This window comes from Dioscorea cayenensis, chromosome 8 (genome assembly GCF_009730915.1).
Source record: "Dioscorea cayenensis subsp. rotundata cultivar TDr96_F1 chromosome 8, TDr96_F1_v2_PseudoChromosome.rev07_lg8_w22 25.fasta, whole genome shotgun sequence".
NCBI lineage: Eukaryota > Viridiplantae > Streptophyta > Magnoliopsida > Dioscoreales > Dioscoreaceae > Dioscorea > Dioscorea cayenensis.
Window position 1 is genome coordinate 15,229,193 of NC_052478.1, and position 21,062 is coordinate 15,250,254.

The window sequence follows — 21,062 nt, forward strand, 5'->3', positions numbered from 1 at the left end:
GTCCCTTAAACTGACCCATCCAATGCCCATATTTTCCACAGTGAAAACAAATTCCCTTGGATAACGTGTTCTTTGGTTTTACTTTTTGCCAACTTTTGGTTTAGGACCCAATTTCTTCCGTTTTGTGAAACCATTACTCTGTGTTTTTCATTACTAGCTTATCCACCATCAACACTTGCAATTTGCTGCTATTAAAATGGCTTTCAACTATCTTCAACATGATGAGCAAGGCGGAAGTTGACAACTATGAAAACATCAGGGAGGGATTGTACTATATGAGATCAAGTTTAAGCTTGTAATCTATAAGGAAACCAAGTTGCTTGATTGTACATGATGAGATCAATCAGTTTGAGGACATGAGACGGCCATGGTGACATCCCTACTCTAAACAAATGCTTAGATATCTCATGCTTAGATATTCTGCTCTACTTTTTCCAAACACTTCCTTTAGATTGTGTTGTATACATGGATATAGCTAGAATCGATGTTTTAATGTTGCCTTTGAATCTTATGCTCACTGATCCTAGTATCATGCATATATACACTCAACTATGATAGTATATATCATCCATTCTCTTAATGAATGCAGCATTATTTTATTCATTGGCATTTTCCCTAATCAAATTGGGTCTACGATTATCTAGAATATATGAGATTTCTCTTTGATGAGAATTATCGTCAAATCCCTCAACCAATCCACGTAGTTGAGCCCAATAAGGACAATGAATATGCCATACCAAAGATTCGGATCTATAAACATTAAACATATATTGAAATTAATACAACTGTATCCACAAATTAACAATTCAAAGGTTCATGCAATCACATGCAGTTGTTGTAAAAGAATACTCTTTCTTTTCCTAAATAAATATATATATATATATATAATTTTTTAAATAGTTCATTTATTTTTTTAATTTTACTTTTTTTTACCATTCTACTTAAATTATAATATTTTAGTCCTTCTATTATTTTAAATATCAGTATCTTTTCTTGAGAGTTTAGGGTTAGGATTTATGATTTATGAGAATTAACATGGGTCAATTAAAATAATAGAAAGACTAAGAAATTACAATGTAAAATAGAAAGATTAAAAAATAAATTAAAAAAAAATTATTTGTGAATAATACAACAAAGCCCATATTTTTCAACCTAAGAAAACTATTGAGAAACCCAAGTGCAGTTTTGTGGATAGCATAACAAATTTCAAGTTTTTAAAAAAAAAACATTTTAAAAGACCACATATATAATCAGTTCATCACGGTTTTACTCTTGTGTTATCATAACAAAGCAAAAACTATTCAAATATTATATGAACTATTCAATGATTATCAGGTAATATCCACTCATAGACACGTGATTATCAAATTACAATTAAAATTTAATTTTTAAATTTGGAAACTAATAAAGTTCCAATTAACAATAAGGTTAAGTTGCAAAATTGGAATGTCATGAGTGGTGGAATGCAAAAATGTTAAGTTGCAAAATTGGAATGTCATGAGTGGTAGAATGCAAAAATGTTGGAATGCAAAAATTCAAACATTTTTGCATTCTACCACTCATGACATTCCAATTTTGCAACTTAATCTTTCAAAATGACATTCCATTCCATTTTGGTTCTTTCATGAGTTTAGCTAGCCTCATCTCCTCATATTGAGAGAGTGAGAGAGAGAGAGAGAGAGAGAGAGAGAGAGAGAGAGAGAGAGAGAGAGAGAACAAGCAACAAATTAGGATATCTTCCCTTTGTGACTAGAGCTTCATCTCTTGTTATCTTTCAGCCAGTGCTCTTATACTTCAACCTTTGATCTGACTTCCTTTGGAGGATATTTAATTTGGTATGAGTGAAAAATGAAAATAAATCTACAAAACATTAATATATGATAAAAATCTTTTGCGCACTCCATGGCTTTTGCTAAACTAGTTTGAAGCATCGTTTTTGTTAGTTTTTTGTTTGAGAAAAAAATAGTGTATCTGTAGCCCTTTTTTTTTTGCCTCCAATAGGCCAGCAGTCCATTACTTCAGCTGATGTTCAAGTAGATATTTTGATTGGATTGACATTGGATCGTTTATGGTCGTAGATATATTATCCTATATTTCCTATATTTACATAGGTTTACTGCTTATGACACTACATGACCGCCGGGCGCAGGCCATTGACACCTTGGCTCGCCGAAGACACAGCCAAAAGAGCCCATTCACGACCGCCACCCTTGTTTGATTACTCTCAACCTCTCTACTCCATCCTTATCAATCACAAACCTTAAGATGGCTACCTCAACACCATCTGATGAGCTTTTTACCAATTGACTGTTTCAGGAAAAGGTTTATTGGAAGAGAACAAGAAGGAAGCAGAGTGAAAGTTTGGTAATGAGCCATTAATAATGGTTGCACCTGATCTGGAAATGGAAGACAAATGTTTGAGGAGGGTGGCCATTGAAGCACCATCAGCAATGAGACATGGAGAGGCCAAGAACAAAGCCACCAAAATCAAACACAGTGAGTTGCACTGTAAGAAGAGGGTCTGATAGGTTGAAGTGGGCCTTCTTGATTGGCAAAAGCTCTGGGAATTCATCAATGGGAGATGAAGAAGAAGCATGATGATCAGCTGTGAGAAAGGACTGGAGGTTATAAGCTTGATGAACTTCAGCTTCGAAGAAGATGGCGTCATCGTTAGTGCAGTGGACGTAGAGAATGCCGTCGGAGTTTGAATGGTCGATACGACCAGCTAGCGGGCATAAGTGTAGGATAGAGGTGGAGAAAGAGGTGGAAAGAGAGAGGTCTTAAGATGGTTGGGATTGATGGTGGTGGAGGAGTAGAATAGGAGGATGTGTTTAATATATTTATTTTTTTTAGAATATTGCTTTTTCACATCTTGAAGTATAGTTGCAGATAAAACCCATTTATACTTTTAAAAACATATTTATAGACAAAGGCATTGGTCTTGATTAATGATGGTGAAAAGAGGAATGTCTTAACCACAAGAAAGACTTCCCGAAAGACTTGGTCAACACCATACAAACTTATATCCATTTCCAAATAAAGACAAAATAAGAGTTAGTTATCAATTGAGCAAGGCACCAACCTCTCCTCCCTTCCCTATTCCGACCCCTCCCGTGGGATCGGAAAGGAACCAAGAGAGAAGGGAAAAAGCTCCATTTCCTTCATTATCATGATCATCCATCTCATACCCATGTCTTCCCTCCTCTCACTCTTTCTCCTCTCCTTCCTTCTCTCCTCCGTCTTCGGTCAGCCACCATCCCCAACCTTCAAACCTTCTGATAACTTCCTCCTTGACTGTGGCGCTACAACTCCTACTCCCAGCCTTGACGGTCGCCAATTCCTCACCGACTCTCAGTCCACCTCCTACCTCTCCGCCAAAGACAAGGTCACTGCCTCCACCCCCTCCACCACCGACGTCCCTTCTCCTCTCTACCTCACCGCCCGCATCTTCACCGAGGATGCCACCTACACCTTCCCCCTCACCTCCCCTGGCTGGCACTGGATTCGTCTCCACTTCTTCCCCGTCAATGACTCCTCCCACGACCTAACTCAAGCTGTCTTCTCCGTCAAAACCGATGACTACGTCCTCCTCCACAGCTTCAACTTTGACGACTCCTCCCAATGGCTTCTCAAAGAATACCTCATCAATGCCACCTCTGACCGTCTCTCTATCCACTTCGATCCTCTCCGCAACTCTATTGCATTCATCAACGCCATTGAGGTTATCTCGGCCCCTGACATTCTCATCTCCGACTACGCATCCTCTTTATCTCCGGTTGGTCCTACCTCAGGTCTATCCAACTACGCTTACCAAACATCTTACCGTCTTAATGTTGGAGGCCCTTTGATCACTTCTGCAAATGACACTCTCTCCCGGACATGGAGTTCTGACCATGGCTACCTCCAGTCAAGATCCACCGGGCAGAAAGTGTCTGTGTCTTCCGGCATCATTAACTTCCCTGATGGTACTTCACCTTTCATTGCCCCGAACTTTGTCTACTCCACGGCGGTGCACATGGCCGACGCTCGCATTGGTAGTCCAAACTTCAACGTTTCGTGGGTTCTCAACGTCGATCCTTCCTTTGGTTACCTTGTTCGGCTACATTTTGCTGACATTATCAGCAAGAATCTTGACAATCTTTACTTCAATGTATACATAAATCATAAGATGGCAATATCTGGGCTGGACCTCTCGACCTTAACTTCCAAGCTTGCCTCTGCTTACTATAAGGACTTTGTACTGAACTCCACAGTGGCAATGGACAGGTTATTGATACAGATTGGCCCGTTGAATGATGGTGCTGGGACAAACGATGCGTTGTTGAATGGTGTGGAGGTTCTGAAGATGAGCAACTCGGTTGGGAGTTTAGATGGTGAGTTTGGTGTTGATGGATCAAAAGCTAGTGAGGATGGTGGGAACACGAAAAGCCACGCAGTGGCCGCTGTTGGGTTCGTGATGATGTTTGGCGCATTCGCTGGGTTAGGTGCCATGGTGGTGAAGTGGCACAAGAGGCCACAGGACTGGCAGAGAAGGAACAGCTTCTCTTCATGGCTCCTCCCAATCCATGCAGGTCATTCAACCTTCATGACCAGCAAAGGTGGCTCAACATTTGGCTCACACAAGAGTGGTTACACCTTCTCTTCATCGCTAGGCCTTGGCCGATACTTCTCTCTCGCTGAGCTCCAAGACGCGACAAACAACTTCGACGAGAAGGCAGTGGTTGGGGTCGGAGGTTTTGGTAATGTGTACGTGGGTGAGCTGGACGATGGCACAAAGGTTGCTGTAAAGCGTGGCAACCCACAGTCAGAGCAAGGGATAAATGAATTCCAAACAGAGATACAGATGTTGTCTAAGCTCCGGCACAGGCACTTGGTGTCACTGATTGGGTACTGTGATGAGAACTCTGAGATGATACTAGTGTATGAGTACATGGCCAACGGACCATTTAGGGATCATCTTTATGGGAAGGATGACTTAATGCCACTCACATGGAAACAGAGGCTGGAGATATGCATAGGTGCAGCTCGTGGACTTCACTATCTCCATACAGGCACAGCACAGGGGATCATCCATCGTGACGTTAAAACCACAAACATTCTCTTGGACGATGACTTCATAGCCAAAGTATCTGACTTTGGTCTCTCTAAAGATGCTCCAGGGATGAACCAAACCCATGTAAGCACTGCAGTGAAAGGCAGCTTCGGGTATTTAGACCCGGAGTACTTCCGTTGCCAGCGTTTGACTGATAAGTCTGATGTGTACTCATTTGGAGTCGTGCTGCTTGAGACGCTATGCGCTCGGCCAGCGCTGAACCCAGCACTGACACGGGAGCAGGTGAACTTGGCCGAGTGGGCGATGAAGAACAAGAGACAAAATACATTGGAGCAAATAGTGGACCCGTTACTTGAAGGGACTATCAACTCTGACTCGATGAGCAAGTTTGTGGAAGCAGCCGAGAAATGTTTGGCCGAGTTCGGTGTTGATAGGCCGTCCATGGGCGACGTGCTATGGAATCTCGAGTACGCGTTGCAATTGCAAGAGGCTAACCCGCCCACACCTCCACTATCGCATGCGCTGAAACCCAACACTAATAAGAGTGATGCTGGTGTAGTTGCAGGCGAGATCAAGCAAGAGAATGGTGCTGCTGCTCCTTCCGAGGACCAGCACTCTAATGCGGCCATGGCCAATGACGTGTTCCCTCATTTGGGCGAGATGAAGGGGAGGTGATCTTGTTTTTTTTTTTTTTTTACCTAATTAACTGGTGTTATTATATTTTATATTTTATATTTTATATATATGGACTTATATATATATAAATATATATATTATAGATATTTGGTGATGGTTCACGTGTTAAATATAATTTCTCCGATCCAAAGTGATACAGAGAGATGGTTGCTTTGTTTGATGAATATGATTGGGATGATGATGCTGGGTAACTTGGTTCTTTGTATTATGAACTGCAAATATATCTATGATTAGTCTTGGTGCTGGTATTGTTATCATTGAAATTTATTAATGTTAATATGACACGATTTTGGTTCATGATTGCCTTAGTGCTCGGTTCCCTACCTGACACAGTGGCCTGTGAAACTTTATGTAGTGACTTCAATTTTATTTTTTCTTTTCATCTTGCCTAATCTGTGTTCCAGTACTATTGTATTATTTGAAACAAAACACATTTTATAAGCTTGTTGGGTTTTGGGCTGTGAGTCCACAAAACAGGCTCTATGAAACCCAAACCAATTTGTTGAGCTTGTTCGGCTTCACAATAGAATAGGCCAAATTCACCAGCTTAACTTCAACCCAGCTGAACAAATTTTGTTTTTTTTTTTTAATGTGATGAACAACAACAATAATAAATTTTTAGTGTCAATTACATAAACCCTTCTTTTCCATATTTCTCTATCAAAGATTAAAAAATTAATACACCAAACTCTATCCTATCATTACAAAAAAAAATTTGTTAAACATTTTTTAAGTCTATTTTACTTATTATACAACATTTTACTTGACGAATTTCCATATTTCTTATTAGGGTATATACAACATTTATTTTTAAATTAATCATTTTTAATAACACTTGACATCTATCTTAGCATTCTCATCTCAAGTACACTCATCTTTTAAACATGTTATTTTTTAAACGCTTGGCATTCTACATCATATATCATAATTAGCTTAATAACTATTTTATAAAATTTATATTTCAATCTAAGACATATTTTGAGATCACATAGAACTCTGGAATCATCCTTCTATTTTACTCAACTTGTCTTAATTTTATTTGTGACGTATTATATGAATTCTAGATCATCTTAGATTGTGGAGTCCATACTGCTTCTATAAATGTTAGCATTAAATGGGACAAACACATCCATTAAATTAAGATAATAAAAAAGAAAAACCTCAAAACATCATAGATGCTTGGCTGTGATTTGGGGGAAAAAATATATTTAAATTTCTTAAAAAAAAAATTTGGTGACATAATTCCAATCCAATATTGTGTTTTTTTTTCCCTGAAAAAAACCAGTGCTATATATATCATAGGTATGTATGCGTATAACGGGATTAAGGACTAATTGTTTATCCTTTAAATCATCAATCGAGGACAAAAAATTTAGGTTGTGTATCTGCACTCATAATTGGTAATTAATTATCAATATTATTTTTAATGAATTTTCAACTCAAAATATTTTAAATACCTCATTCTTATTTTTTACGATAAGATCAAATACCCTACAGCCCTTTAATCCAATCCAATATTGTTAAAGGAGATGGTATTTATTTGATTTAAACCAAATTAAATCGTACCAAACACAAGTTAATAAACTGGTTTAAACGTAAACAGTGAGAAGACATAGTACAAGACAATAAAGAATGGCCACGAGACATAAAACCGAGTGTCGGTCGTCAGAAAATGAGATAACTTGTGGTCTGATCCCAGCCCATGCTTATTCCATTTAGTGTCCCTCTTTGCACCGTCCGATCAGATCATCAGACGGTTCTCCGTTGGTCGTTGCACCAGCTGGATCCATGATAGACACCTGGGCTCCACATCTCCTATATTAGTACATTATTATTTCAATCCATTATTGTCTAATTTCATGACTATTTATGTCAATTCTAGAATTTTATATATATCTATATATACATATATATATATATATATATATATATATATATAACCATAAATCACAGTGCCATAAAATCAACAACGATGACAACAAACAGTCCTGGGAATAAAGATAAGCGTCCACACACGGAAAATGTTGATTTTTATCTCACATAAGTGGGAATGATTTTTTTTTTTTTAATTATAAGGACAAAAAACTTTACATATTTTTTTTTAATTATTTTTTAACCATGGATTGAGAGTGAATCTAACACTTAATTTTTACCATAGTTTTTACTGTAGGATTCAAATATTTTAACACTTAACTATTTATTGTGAGAAGGATAAAATATTATAAAAAATTTAAATCTGATTTTTTTTATGCAAAATATTTTTTAAAAAAATTTTAGATGACGACATTTGATGATTTGTGACTCGTCCATGTTTTAGAAAAAATAATAATGATACAATTATCCATCCCAAAAAAAACTGCATATATGTAATAAAAATTTCCTACACTTGAACATTGTCAGACTTTTATTTTCCTATGCTTACTAAAATGTGTAGATATAATTATATAAGATTACAAAAATATATTGACCTATTTTTTATTTATTGTTAACAAATTAACATGTAATAGTCGATCAAAAACATGTACAAACGATGAGTTAATATTTTAACTCACTTATAGCCTCATCTTATATGAATTGCGGTTTGAACCCACTTTTTTAAATAGGACACAAATATCTTTTATAAAGGATTCAATTCCAATAGACCATAAGGTTATTGATATTATTATTAAATATATATATATATATGTGTAAAATCTCAATTTTTTTATAATTTATACTATATATATATATGTGTGTGTGTGTGTAAAATCTCAATTTTTTTATAATTTGGATTCGTCAGGGTATGTATGTGTAAACACATAAATGTATAAATCTAATTAGCTATACCAAAGAAACTTACCTACTTATTATTAATCTATGTCCTCTTTATCAAAGCTCTCTTTTCCTTGTTCTCTCTCTCCTTTGAAAACTATTGCTTTCAATATGCTAGAGAAGAGTGAGTTGGGAAATAGCTTTCGGTCCCCCCTTTTGGCCTTTTCTCACTCCTCTTTTTCCAAAGTTTATATCATATATATATATATATATTAATATATATATATATATACGTACATACGCATCTGCGTGAAATTCATAAGTTAATTGATAATTACTATTCAATTTAACAAGAGTTCACACAATGATTGGGTTGACTAGATCAGGGCACAAGTTCTTAGTTGTTGAAATGTTGTGTCTTTGTCATCAATTATGACTCATCAACAGCATCAAAGATAAAACATACATACATATATTATGGAAAGGTATAGAAAAAAGATTACTCATTAGTGAAGTTGGAGAAAAATATTAAAAAAATATATATATAGAAAGCATGAAGAGAGGAAAAGGCTAGTTAGGTTTCTGATTTGTATGATTTGGTGAATATTTAATGCTTATTGTGCAACTCATTAAGAGTCACTATAGTCATTGTTTATGCATGTGTTGGAGGGTGACAAAAAGAATAGCACAAAGAAAAAGAAAAAGAAAAGAAGTTTTGCTTACTTTTTGGTAATTTATTTAATTAATTATTTATTTATTTGGTTTGCTTTGTTGATTAGAAGAATCTTCTTCCGGACTTGTCTTTGTGGTAGGCTGTCCAATTATTGATGTTCTCTTTATCTTTTTGAGTTATTAATCCTTTTTTTTTATTTTTTTTTAATTAGTAAGACATGTTCATTTATATGATTAGAGATATGTTTACATCTATCATACATAGGACATTGATATCAAGCTACTCTATAAAAAGTATTACCTATATAAGATGTGTTTAAACCTTTTTATTTGTTTTATTTATTTATTCTTCATTTTATCTAGTTTTAATTGAGTTGTCGGTGGGGTTGAAATAACAAGCAAAAAACTTATAAATTTGGGGACCAGTGTTTTTAATAGACCATTGTTTTTAATAGTATTGGTAGTTTGACTGTCATTTTCTTTTGCTGTAAGTTAAAAAAAAATATTATTTTGATTTTTGTGGGCTTACAATGCAGTGCATTAAAATGCTGTTGAAATGTTGTTATCTGAAAATTGATTTGTGATCTGAATTAGTTGCTTAATCTTTGATTTTCTTTTTGTAATGGGGTGTTGTTTATAAATTATAAATATTGGTTGTTAGCATCGAAGCACGGTAGCGGTTGGTGCATGGAAAAGCTTGTTAATTTTAGCGTGTCATCAATTAATCATATCCTTGTCATTAAATAGAGGATTAAAGCCCTTTTCTTAATTTGAACTTTGTCTCATTGCTGATTTTAATAGTAGTGTTTTAATGTATATTAATTTTTTATTTTGGTTTTTCCAAATATTCAATAAGGTTGTTGAGATGTAAATTATGATATTAGTTTTTTTTTCTTCAGATTTTACTCCATTTAAGTCAATTGATGAGTTAGCTTGAAAACTAAAAGTAAATACATCAATTTGAGATTTTTTTTTGGAAAATATGGATAAGCCATTAATTAGGGTCTGTACAAGTATGGAGTTAATATTTTTGCCTATTTATACCCCTATGAAAGCTTTGTGTAAGCTGAGATTTGAATATGCCTCCTCGATCGGATATAAATATTTTATGCAAATGATTCAATGCGAATATATCATGAAGTGGTTGGCTATATTGAATATTTTAAAAATATATAAAATCAAATTCTATTAAATATTTTTAAAACAATGGAATTGCTCCTAGTGGTAAAAGTTTTGAGTGGTTTAATTGGGTAAATTTTGAGTTTCAATGTTTATGTGCGTAAAAGAAGAAGAAAAAAATTTGTTTAAGGATGTTTATTTTTTTCCGGGGCATTTAATACTTGGTCTAAACTGGTTTAAAACCTATTAGTGTTAGGAAACTAACACATAATATATATATATATATATATATATATAAATCTGGCTTGGTAATTATTTTTTATTTTTATTTTATTAATTTCATGTTCCAAAAAAGGGGGAGAATTAATTGTCTCACCAAATATGGCAGGGTGGTGCCACAGTATAAACTTTGAGGAGAAGGAAGGAGTTGTTGAATTGGAAATTACAAAACATGTAAATTGAAAGCATATGGTGGTATGATTTATTGGTGGTCTCACTCTCATGTCTCATGGGATGGTCAGAGACGTCAATGAGGAGAATGAATGAATGAATAAGAATGCTCTCTTTTCTCTTCTTCTCATATGCATGATGAGGTTGAGTGGGAGAGGCAGAGACACACTACCAACCAGTGCCTCTTTATTTGTCTACTTGCTTGTGAAGAAACTAAGCCATTGGGACAGATCACACACACACTCACTAAAAAGATTCTGTGATTCCTTGCCTTGCTACCAAACTAATTCTACTCTCTTCTTCATTATATCATTTGTGTTATGAGTGAGGGAACTTATGAAAGGGCAAAAAGGGTAAATTACTTGCTTTTTTTTTTTCATGTGTGTGCGCGTGCGCGTGTGAGACAATGAGGAGAAGCCAGTTGCAACATAACTAAGCTTCAACTATGTTTTGATAAGAGTTAAACTCTTAATTTCTTACATGGCAATTTATCACACTGTCACTCGCTTAATGAAATGTTGGTTTTTATGATATGTTTTAGATCTATTTAATTAGTTGATATATATATATATATATTTTTAATTAATTATCTTTTAACAAGACCGATTACTTTACTGCTATAGACATTGCTATATCAAAGTTCGAGTTACATGATGGGAATCCTTTGTCTAATACATATTAAAAGCAACACGCTCCTGATTGTGATATATCAATAATACAAGTTAAAAATATATTTTAGATTTTTTTTAAAGAATATCAATGATGGGAAAATGTGAGGGATGAAATGAGATCCTTATCCTTTAATAAGTTATTATGCTTCAAAATAATAATTAAACAGCTAAAGAATAGAGGTCTCTTCTCTTATTTTTATGACAAGACTCAAGAGTCCGTATTTTGAAAAATAATTAATCCAACAATGATAAAAATATAAATTATTTATTCTTTATTTATTTTATCTCAGTACTAATACCAAAATTTTTTTAATTATTTTTTTTTTAAAAATGGATAAATCACATCGCATTAATAAAAATAAAGATACAAAGTTCTCATATCATATCATTAGTTGTGTAACAAACTCAAAGTCTAGCCAGTGCCTGAATCATGCATCTCTTCCGAAGGCCGAGTCACCTCGAAGTCCTTCATACAAGGGCCAAAAAACTCCAAAACAGTGTTGATATTCACGTCCAGTTTCCCTTTTAGTGTTTTTTATTATTATTCACTATTATTTTATTCATGTGGTGTAAAACACTAATAAAAAGTATTTTTTTTAATCTATTTTGAAAACTCCAAATGTTTCGTATATGGAAGTTAAAAAAATCGGTGGAATTATTGTTATTTTATTTAAAAAATGTGAAATAAATTAATATTTGAAGAAATTTAAAGATTATTAAATTATATTATTTGCAAAAGCAAACCCATTTACAACCCAGAAAATGAATCATCACATGAGGGAGAACCATCTCACAACATTCTTAAGAGTCTTTGACAGTTGGCGGTATTTTTGACCATGGAATTAAAGATAATAAATAATTTAAATTATTGCTAACCGCCAGTTAATTGGCATTTATAAATTTGCACTCACATTCCATAAATGCATGCAGGGACCACACTTAAATGGTTAAAAATAAAAAAAGGAGCGCAGGACATCAAACGCAAAACAAGTGAACACTATTTATCTAATTGGCTCTCACTCAATCTCTTTCTCAATGGTTTGGTTTGGGTTGGTTTGGTTTGGTGATAGATCTCTGTATGTTTTGATTCATAGTACATGTGTGTGTTTTTCTTTCTCTCACATGCAGTCACAACGTCAGAAACAGTAAATGCCACAAAAAAAAAGGCACGGACTTCCTGTTCAATTATTTAATATTGGGGTTATCTTCTTTCTAAACACTTGATTAGATTTATTAATGGTTTATACTATAGTGTAACATGTTCTTGTTTCTCATTGATCCCCAAACAATGAAAAAAATTTGATCTTTCTCCCTCACAAAGCAGGAATTAATGAAGTCAAAACCGGGAATTTTAGAGATAAACAATGGGGAGTGGGACCATGGCAGCGAAGCCAAAGCGCGGCGAAGGAGACGGAGACGGAGACGGTGACGGTGTGTGAGCGAGAGATGCTTAGCTGCACGCACGAGGAGACGTGCCCACTGAGCCCACATGTGCTCATACATACGCTGTGCGTGTGTGTGTGGAGGTGTTGGTGATGTTTCTCTCTTTTGTATTTCCTTTTCTTTTTTTCAATTTTCCCGCTTGGATTTCACTCCTCCAGGTAAAAAGTTGAAAGCTTTGTGTAATTTTGGTTCCAGATTAGATGGTAAAGCTCTCAATTTGTTATCTTGTTTTGGCGTATTAGCTGTGTCGGCGGAGAGTTTGATAAAGCTTGCGGAACGAGTGGCAGGTGTGGTAGAGATAGAGATAGAGTTAGACATAGAGAGAGAGAGAGAGAGAGAGAGAGAGAGAGAGAGGGAGGTGGGGCTTCTTCAGAGATCTGTGATCTTGATTAGAGCTGCTTGCTACTACTCTCTATTCTATTCTCTTCTCTCCTTCTTCCCCACCCACTCCCTTTAATTTGGCTAAATTCTTTAATGGGATTTAGTTTTCTCCTATTTGATTATATGGGAAGTTTTGTAGAGTTGAGATTCTCTGTGTTTTTTTACTGAAAGGTTGCATCTTTCTTTATGATTTGGGCACCTCATTGCTGTTGGGCGTGGTAACAAGCAAAGAATAAGAAGAGGAAGAGGAGTGCTCTCTTCTTCATTTTCTAAAGATCACATCTTTCTGTAGATCTGCGAACCAGTTCCGGCGGAAATGGAGGCCAGCGCCGGTTTGGTCGCAGGGTCGCACAACCGGAACGAGCTCGTTGTTATCCGGCGAGATGGAGAATCTGGAGTAATATTTCTGGTGTTCTTGTTGCTTAGATTGACCTAAAAATTGGATCTTTTGTTCCTTTTTTTTCTTATGAGATCTTGTTTTGCTGCAGCCGAGGCCATTGCAGCAGCTCAGCGGCCAAATCTGCCAGATTTGCGGGGATGATGTTGGGCTCACCGCTGACGGCGAGCTCTTTGTCGCCTGCAACGAGTGTGCCTTTCCGATCTGCAAAACTTGCTATGAGTATGAGCGCCGAGAGGGCAACCAGGTCTGCCCTCAGTGCAAGACCCGGTTCAAGCGTCTCAAAGGTATCACCTTTTTCTTTGAGTTTTTCTGTAGAAATTTTGTTTTGATCCTTTTCTTGGTGTTGATTGCTATTGTTCTCACTTTGCAGGGTGTGCTAGAGTGGCTGGTGATGAGGAGGAAGAAGGCATTGATGATCTTGAAAACGAATTCAGCTTTGCAGGGAGGAATGATCAGGACATGCAATACATGGCAGAGGCCATGCTGCAAGGCCATATGAGCTACGGCCGTGGTGGGGATGTCGACATGCCTCAAGTTGTTCATACAATGCCTCAAGTTCCCTTGCTTACCAATGGTCAAATGGTAATGCTCCACCATTTTCCACCCCCTTCAGTGATTGAAACTTCTCTATGGGATTCATTTGAATGGATTTCTTTCTTTGCAGGTTGATGATATTCCTCCTGAACAGCATGCTCTTGTTCCGTCATTCATGGGCGGCGGTGGGAAAAGGATTCACCCTCTGCCTTTCATGGACCCTAGTCTTCCAGGTGATTTCAAAGAGAGAATAAATCTCATATATCTATTGAGTTTGATATTTATGCTTAGAATTTTTTTATTTCAGTGCAACCTAGATCTATGGATCCTTCAAAAGATCTTGCTGCCTATGGCTATGGAAGTGTGGCATGGAAGGAGAGGATGGAGAGTTGGAAGCAAAAGCAAGAGAAACTTCACTCTGTGAGGAATGACAATGGTGGCAAGGATTGGGATGCTGATGGTGATAGTCCAGATCTACCATTGTAAGCCCCTCGAAAACTTCTTATTCTGTTAGCTTGATTGTGTTGTTTTGTTGCCATTTTTGAAACAATTTAAACAAATCAAACCTTCTGAGTTCTGATTATGGTTTAAAAATCTCTTGCAGAATAAGTTGGTTTTGTGGAAATTGAACCATTTCTTTCATGTTGCTTGGGTAGTTCAGGACTGTTCTTTGGATTAGCGAAAACTTTCATTTTGATTTGTAATTAAGTCAGTGTTAATGTACCTTGCAATGCGGTAATATTTAGGGCATGTAGGAATGAAAGCTTTATTATTTATTATTATTAAGACTACGATACACAGAGAAAACAATCTTGCTTGAAAGTATTGCTTTTATTAGAAGATCTCAAAATCTCAGATATATGGTTCTTGATTGTTAATGTGATGTGATTTGGGCATTACTTATGTATAATGACTCTATCTATGCCTTTCATGATTATTATTAATTTTGTAGAAAATGCACTAGTTTTGTTGGGTGTGTAATGTAGGATTACTTGTCTTGACTAGGATGGATGAAGCAAGGCAACCACTGTCAAGAAAGCTGCCTCTTCCATCCAGCCAGATCAACCCGTACAGGATGATTATCATAATCCGTCTAGTAGTTCTTGGCTTCTTCTTTCATTACCGAGTAACTCATCCTGTGGATGATGCATTTGCCCTGTGGCTCATATCTGTGATTTGTGAAATCTGGTTTGCAATGTCATGGATTCTTGATCAATTTCCCAAATGGCTTCCAATTGAGAGGGAGACATATCTGGACAGATTGTCACTGAGGTTAGTTTAAGTTCTAGCAGGATCATTTGTTTTCAATTTGCTTTCTAGAATATGTATAAAATAAGTTGCTGATTCAGGTATGACAAGGAAGGCCAACCTTCTCAACTAGCTGCAGTTGACTTATTTGTGAGTACGGTTGATCCTCTGAAGGAACCTCCGTTGGTCACTGCAAACACTGTTCTCTCCATCCTTGCAGTTGACTACCCCGTTGATAAGGTTTCCTGCTATGTTTCTGATGATGGTGCTGCAATGCTAACATTTGAAGCTTTATCAGAAACCTCTGAATTTGCAAAGAAATGGGTTCCTTTCTGCAAGAAATTCAACATTGAACCACGGGCACCCGAATGGTATTTTCAGCAAAAGATTGATTATTTGAAGGATAAAGTCCTACCTTCTTTTGTTAAGGAAAGAAGAGCCATGAAGGTATGTAAATGTGTAGTGATTGTTTAATGTATTGTTTTGCATTTATTCTGTGTATTTCAGTTGTCTTACCAATCGGCAATTGTAGAGAGAGTATGAGGAGTTCAAGGTTCGTATCAATGCTCTGGTCGCAAAAGCCCAGAAGGTCCCAGAAGAAGGGTGGACAATGCAGGATGGAACTCCCTGGCCTGGGAATAATGTCCGTGATCATCCTGGGATGATTCAGGTGCATGTTTCATTCAATCTTGTGTATTGTTAAAAACTTGGAAATCCTCTTTTCTTGGTCAATCACATTAGGCCATTCTTATTCTTAAATTCAGGTATTTTTGGGCCAAAGTGGTGGGCATGATACTGATGGAAATGAACTGCCTCGTTTGGTGTATGTCTCTAGAGAGAAGAGGCCTGGATTCAACCACCACAAGAAGGCCGGTGCTATGAATGCTCTGGTAAATATTTACTATTGTCTCATTGGTTCGTACTATTACTTAGAAATTTAGAAGATTTAAGACTGATTTGTTTTTGCTGGTGTATGTCTTTATAGGTTCGAGTTTCTGCTGTGCTTACCAATGCACCTTATCTCTTGAACTTGGATTGTGATCATTATATCAACAACAGTAAAGCACTCAGAGAGTCAATGTGTTTCATGATGGATCCTCTTGTGGGAAAGAAAGTGTGCTATGTACAGTTTCCTCAAAGGTTTGATGGCATTGATAGGCATGATCGATATGCTAACCGAAACATTGTCTTCTTTGATGTGAGCATTTTCATCCTGAATCTTTAAAACCTTCATTGTAGTCTTTCCTTAATGTTAAATCATCTGGTAGGTGTGGAATTAACACTTAAGTTTTATGATGCAGATCAATATGAAAGGCCTAGATGGAATTCAAGGACCAATTTATGTGGGAACTGGGTGTGTTTTCAGAAGACAAGCACTGTATGGGTTTGATGCTCCAAAATCGAAGAAGCCACCAACAAGGACGTGCAACTGTTGGCCAAAATGGTGCTGCTGTTGCTGCTGCCCTGGAAAGAAGAAGAAGAAGTCAACTAAGGGCAAGCAAGAAAAGAAAAAGAAAAGTTTCAGGAGAGGTGAAAGTGCAGCTCCAGTGTTTGCTTTGGAGGGGATTGAAGAAGGCATTGAAGGCAAGTTCAACTTAAATCATTTCATTGATTCTTAAACATCTTTGATATTCTTATGGGTCCTTGTTATTCTCATATATCTAATTATTTCCAAGGTCTAGTGATTAAACTTGCATTCCCTTTGGCTGAATAAGATGTCATGTAATAAGTAATGACTCGAGATGGTATCCAAAGGTCATCTTGAAAGTTGTTGCTAATCGTAGAGTTTGGCTTCACATTGATTCTGGTTTTCATACAACTAAAACATATTCATGATATTGACTCGGTAATCAAATTAGTGTTTCAACCTTGAGTGGTATTAAGTGAAGCTGACTTACCTTCATATATGTGTGCCACAGGGATTGAGAGTGAAAAGTCAATCATGATGTCCGAAACAAAGTTAGAAAAGAAGTTTGGGCAATCTCCTGTTTTTGTTGCCTCTACTTTACTGGAGAACGGAGGGACACTTAAAAGTGCGACTCCAGCATCACTGCTCAAGGAGGCTATCCATGTCATCAGTTGCGGCTATGAAGACAAGACTGATTGGGGCAAAGAGGTGATTTTTTGGTCTCCATTTATAACTCTTTAATTCTTAGATTTTTGGTTATTCAACGACATGTTGCTTTAAAATCTTTGGTTTTCTCCAGGTTGGATGGATTTATGGTTCTGTCACAGAAGATATTTTGACTGGTTTTAAAATGCATTGTCATGGATGGCGCTCAATCTATTGTGTTCCATCAAGGCCTGCATTCAAAGGCTCTGCTCCACTTAATCTTTCAGATCGTCTTCATCAAGTTCTTAGGTGGGCACTTGGATCTGTTGAGATTTTCTTGAGCAGGCACTGCCCCCTGTGGTATGGATACGGAGGTGGCTTGAAATGGTTAGAGAGGTTATCATACATAAATGCAACTGTGTATCCTTGGACGTCAATTCCCCTTCTAGCTTACTGTACCTTGCCTGCTGTTTGCTTGCTTACCGGAAAGTTCATCACTCCAGAGGTTTGATATTTAAAACTATATTTCTGTGAGAGTTTGCTAGTTTTGCTGGTGTGATATGTTGCTCACATGTCATTGTGCTCTTGCAGCTTAGCAATATTGCTAGTTTGTGGTTTTTGTCAATGTTCATCTGTATCTTCGCCACAAGCATTTTGGAAATGAGATGGAGTGGTATCGGCCTTGATGACTGGTGGAGAAATGAGCAGTTTTGGGTTATTGGAGGCGTGTCTTCCCATCTCTTTGCTGTTTTCCAAGGTCTTTTGAAAGTCCTTGCCGGTATCGACACCAATTTCACTGTAACATCAAAGGCAGGAGATGATGAGGAGTTCTCAGAGCTGTATACTTTTAAGTGGACCACTCTGCTTATCCCTCCAACCACACTACTTGTGCTTAACCTGATCGGTGTCGTCGCCGGTATCTCTAATGCCATAAACAACGGATATGAATCATGGGGACCTTTGTTCGGTCGGCTCTTCTTTGCATTCTGGGTGATTGTGCATCTCTATCCCTTCCTCAAAGGTTTGGTTGGCCGGCACAACCGCACACCCACAATCATCATCGTCTGGTCGATTCTCCTTGCTTCAATTTTCTCCCTTCTATGGGTTCGTATCGATCCCTTCTTGCCAAAGGATGATGGCCCTGTTCTCGAAGAGTGTGGATTGGACTGCAACTAAACTTACAAGCTCATAGCATTGATCACAATGAATGGAAAGATGGAGAGAATTGATGGAAGTTTATCCCAACATCTGAAATCCAGTGTAAGTAGAAACAAAAGCCGTGCTGCTGCATTTTCTTTCCAACAATGAATCTGAAGGTCAGGCTTCCCTTGTGTAGTTTGTGGTGTAAGAACGTCCGTTGTCGGTCGGTCAGTTAGTTGCAGCATTGCTCCTTCAATTCTTTATTAGTTTGGACGAAAATGTGAGAGAGACGAGGCAACAAATTGTTCATGTGCTATTGCTGTTGATGTCTATATAGATTTGTTCACAATAAATCAAGCAACCAGGCATTCCCTGCTGCTTGAAACTCACAAAGGAAGCTCAGGAATTGTTCAGTTAGTCAATGTTATTTCCCATTTTTGGGTATTTCTGTTCTTGTTATATCTAGTGATGTAAACAGACATAAAAGAGAAGGAACAAGAGTTGTCATGTTTGTTATATTTATTTATACATTTGGTTTGTCAGTGTTAATTTTATTTGTTAAAAAAAAAAACAAAAAACTGTTGTAATGATCAGTCAATAAGACTTTATTTTTGCCAGCTTGATATCTTCTGTCAGTTCTGCTTTGATGTCTCAGTCTTTTATTTATCCTGGAATCTGCGTACAGAACCGCATGTAATACTTGCAGGTTTGAGATTTTTTTTATTTTTTTTTTTATTTTTTTTATTTTGTGTTTTTTAATCTTTTCTTTTTATGTGATGTACTTTTTGATTCGATTGATGACATTGTTCTATCATTTGGAAGCTTTTTAATGTTTCAGCAGCTTTGCCATGGCAGATAGTTACTGTTCACCTATTGATTGATGCATGATCGTTTTTTTTTAAATCCAGGGGAGTGAGTAGAAGACTGTTATAATTCGAATTATCATTTATAAAAGGTTTTAATGGGGGCTCAATTACTAATCAATTATTTTGTTCGTTTGTGCATGATCCTTCTTGTTGCCACGAATAAATTTTATCGGCTGATGCACCATATTAGAGTTGTAAAAATATGCTTGAATGTTATACTGCATTAGCAAAACAACTCGTTTAACTGTGGATTGGTTTAAGTGGTTTTAAATTTAAATTTATATATAAATATATATATATATATATATATATATATATATATATATATATATAAAGTTTAATTTTTTTATATACTATCATCATCATCATCATCATCATCTAAAAAACACCTTGTGGATCAATGACTAAAAAAATGAATAATATCAATGGAAGTTGTTGGTCTTATTATTAATTTTAAAATCTTAAACAATTATCTGGTTGATTGGGCCTAAAAAATGTATATACCAACATCTCTAAAAAATTGATTGATTGGGCCTAATGCTTCAATTTAGTTCTAATTTCTACTTTACTAAAACTATTTTGATATATTTAACTATATATATATATATATATATAACAATATATAACAAAAGTTTATTAACTAAAAATTATTTTTTATAAAATATCGGTAAACCACATGAAAAGATATGAATAAATCTAATAGACTAAAAGACCCGATACTAATAGATCAAAACATCATTAGCCATAAGCTAGTACTCCATAATTTATAACACAATTTTTTTTTTAATAATATTAAAAACATTAATTTTTTTTTAAATTTATTTTTTAGAAAGAGTATAAAAAAAATCAGTAAATAAAACGATTGTAATTTCTTATTTACCCAAACAAACAATTATCCCGGTTTAGATTACTCTCCTATCCATTCAAACACAAAAGATTAACAATTTTTCTTAATATCTTATTTGGTCTAATTCTTAGTGTTAATCCTCTCTAATACCCTCTTAAACACAACTTTTTTTAATTAATTTTTTTTTAAATCTACTAATTATCTTTAATTTATAATATAATTTAAACGGGTTATATACAAATAAATTAATTAATTAAATTCATTTAGACATGAACTCATTTATGTTCCATAATACCACATTTATCATTTATGAGGGTCCTAAATATTTGGCAATATTTTAATAGCAATGACTAGAGAAAAAAAGCCCGTGGTCGGCGAGGAGAAAGAGGAAGCATGTGATATGATTTTTAGTTTGCAAACGAGAGGTTAGGGTTAGGGTTAGGGCTAGGGTTTTTGGCTTCTTGGTTGTACAATTTGTGACTCTCCTGCATTAAATGTTCCAGCTCAACGTGGGACCTCCCCTTTGTGCCTTTAGATTCCATTCCTCAAACCCCAAAAGAAAGAGTAAGTGCGTTTATTTGTGTGGAAATGGTGCGGAACTTACCGAAGTGAACTGATTTTTTTTTTTTTTATATTAATAATTTATCTACTCTGAAACGGGAAATTAGAAGCGTAATTTTTTCGGCTTTCACTATGTTTTTACTTTTGAACTAAAATTATTTTAATATTTTTTTATTA

The 21,062-nt window shown here is 35.9% G+C and overlaps 2 protein-coding genes across 2 annotated transcripts; both read left to right on the top strand.

Annotated features, from left to right (window-relative positions):
• The first annotated feature begins 3,190 nt into the window (after positions 1-3,190).
• LOC120267317 (probable receptor-like protein kinase At2g21480) lies at positions 3,191-5,728 on the top strand. Its single transcript, XM_039274974.1, has one exon. It carries the CDS (start codon positions 3,191-3,193, stop codon positions 5,726-5,728), a length of 2,538 nt encoding a protein of 845 aa, XP_039130908.1.
• Positions 5,729-13,552: 7,824 nt separating this feature from the next.
• LOC120267662 (probable cellulose synthase A catalytic subunit 3 [UDP-forming]) lies at positions 13,553-19,160 on the top strand. The gene is made up of 14 exons (XM_039275334.1): positions 13,553-13,633; positions 13,725-13,920; positions 14,007-14,218; positions 14,301-14,403; positions 14,478-14,652; positions 15,176-15,442; positions 15,520-15,865; positions 15,951-16,088; positions 16,183-16,308; positions 16,404-16,616; positions 16,720-17,002; positions 17,338-17,534; positions 17,626-17,976; positions 18,063-19,160. The coding sequence occupies exons 1-14, from the start codon at positions 13,553-13,555 to the stop codon at positions 18,645-18,647; spliced, it is 3,273 nt and encodes a 1,090-aa protein (XP_039131268.1). The 3' UTR covers positions 18,648-19,160.
• Positions 19,161-21,062: the final 1,902 nt, after the last annotated feature.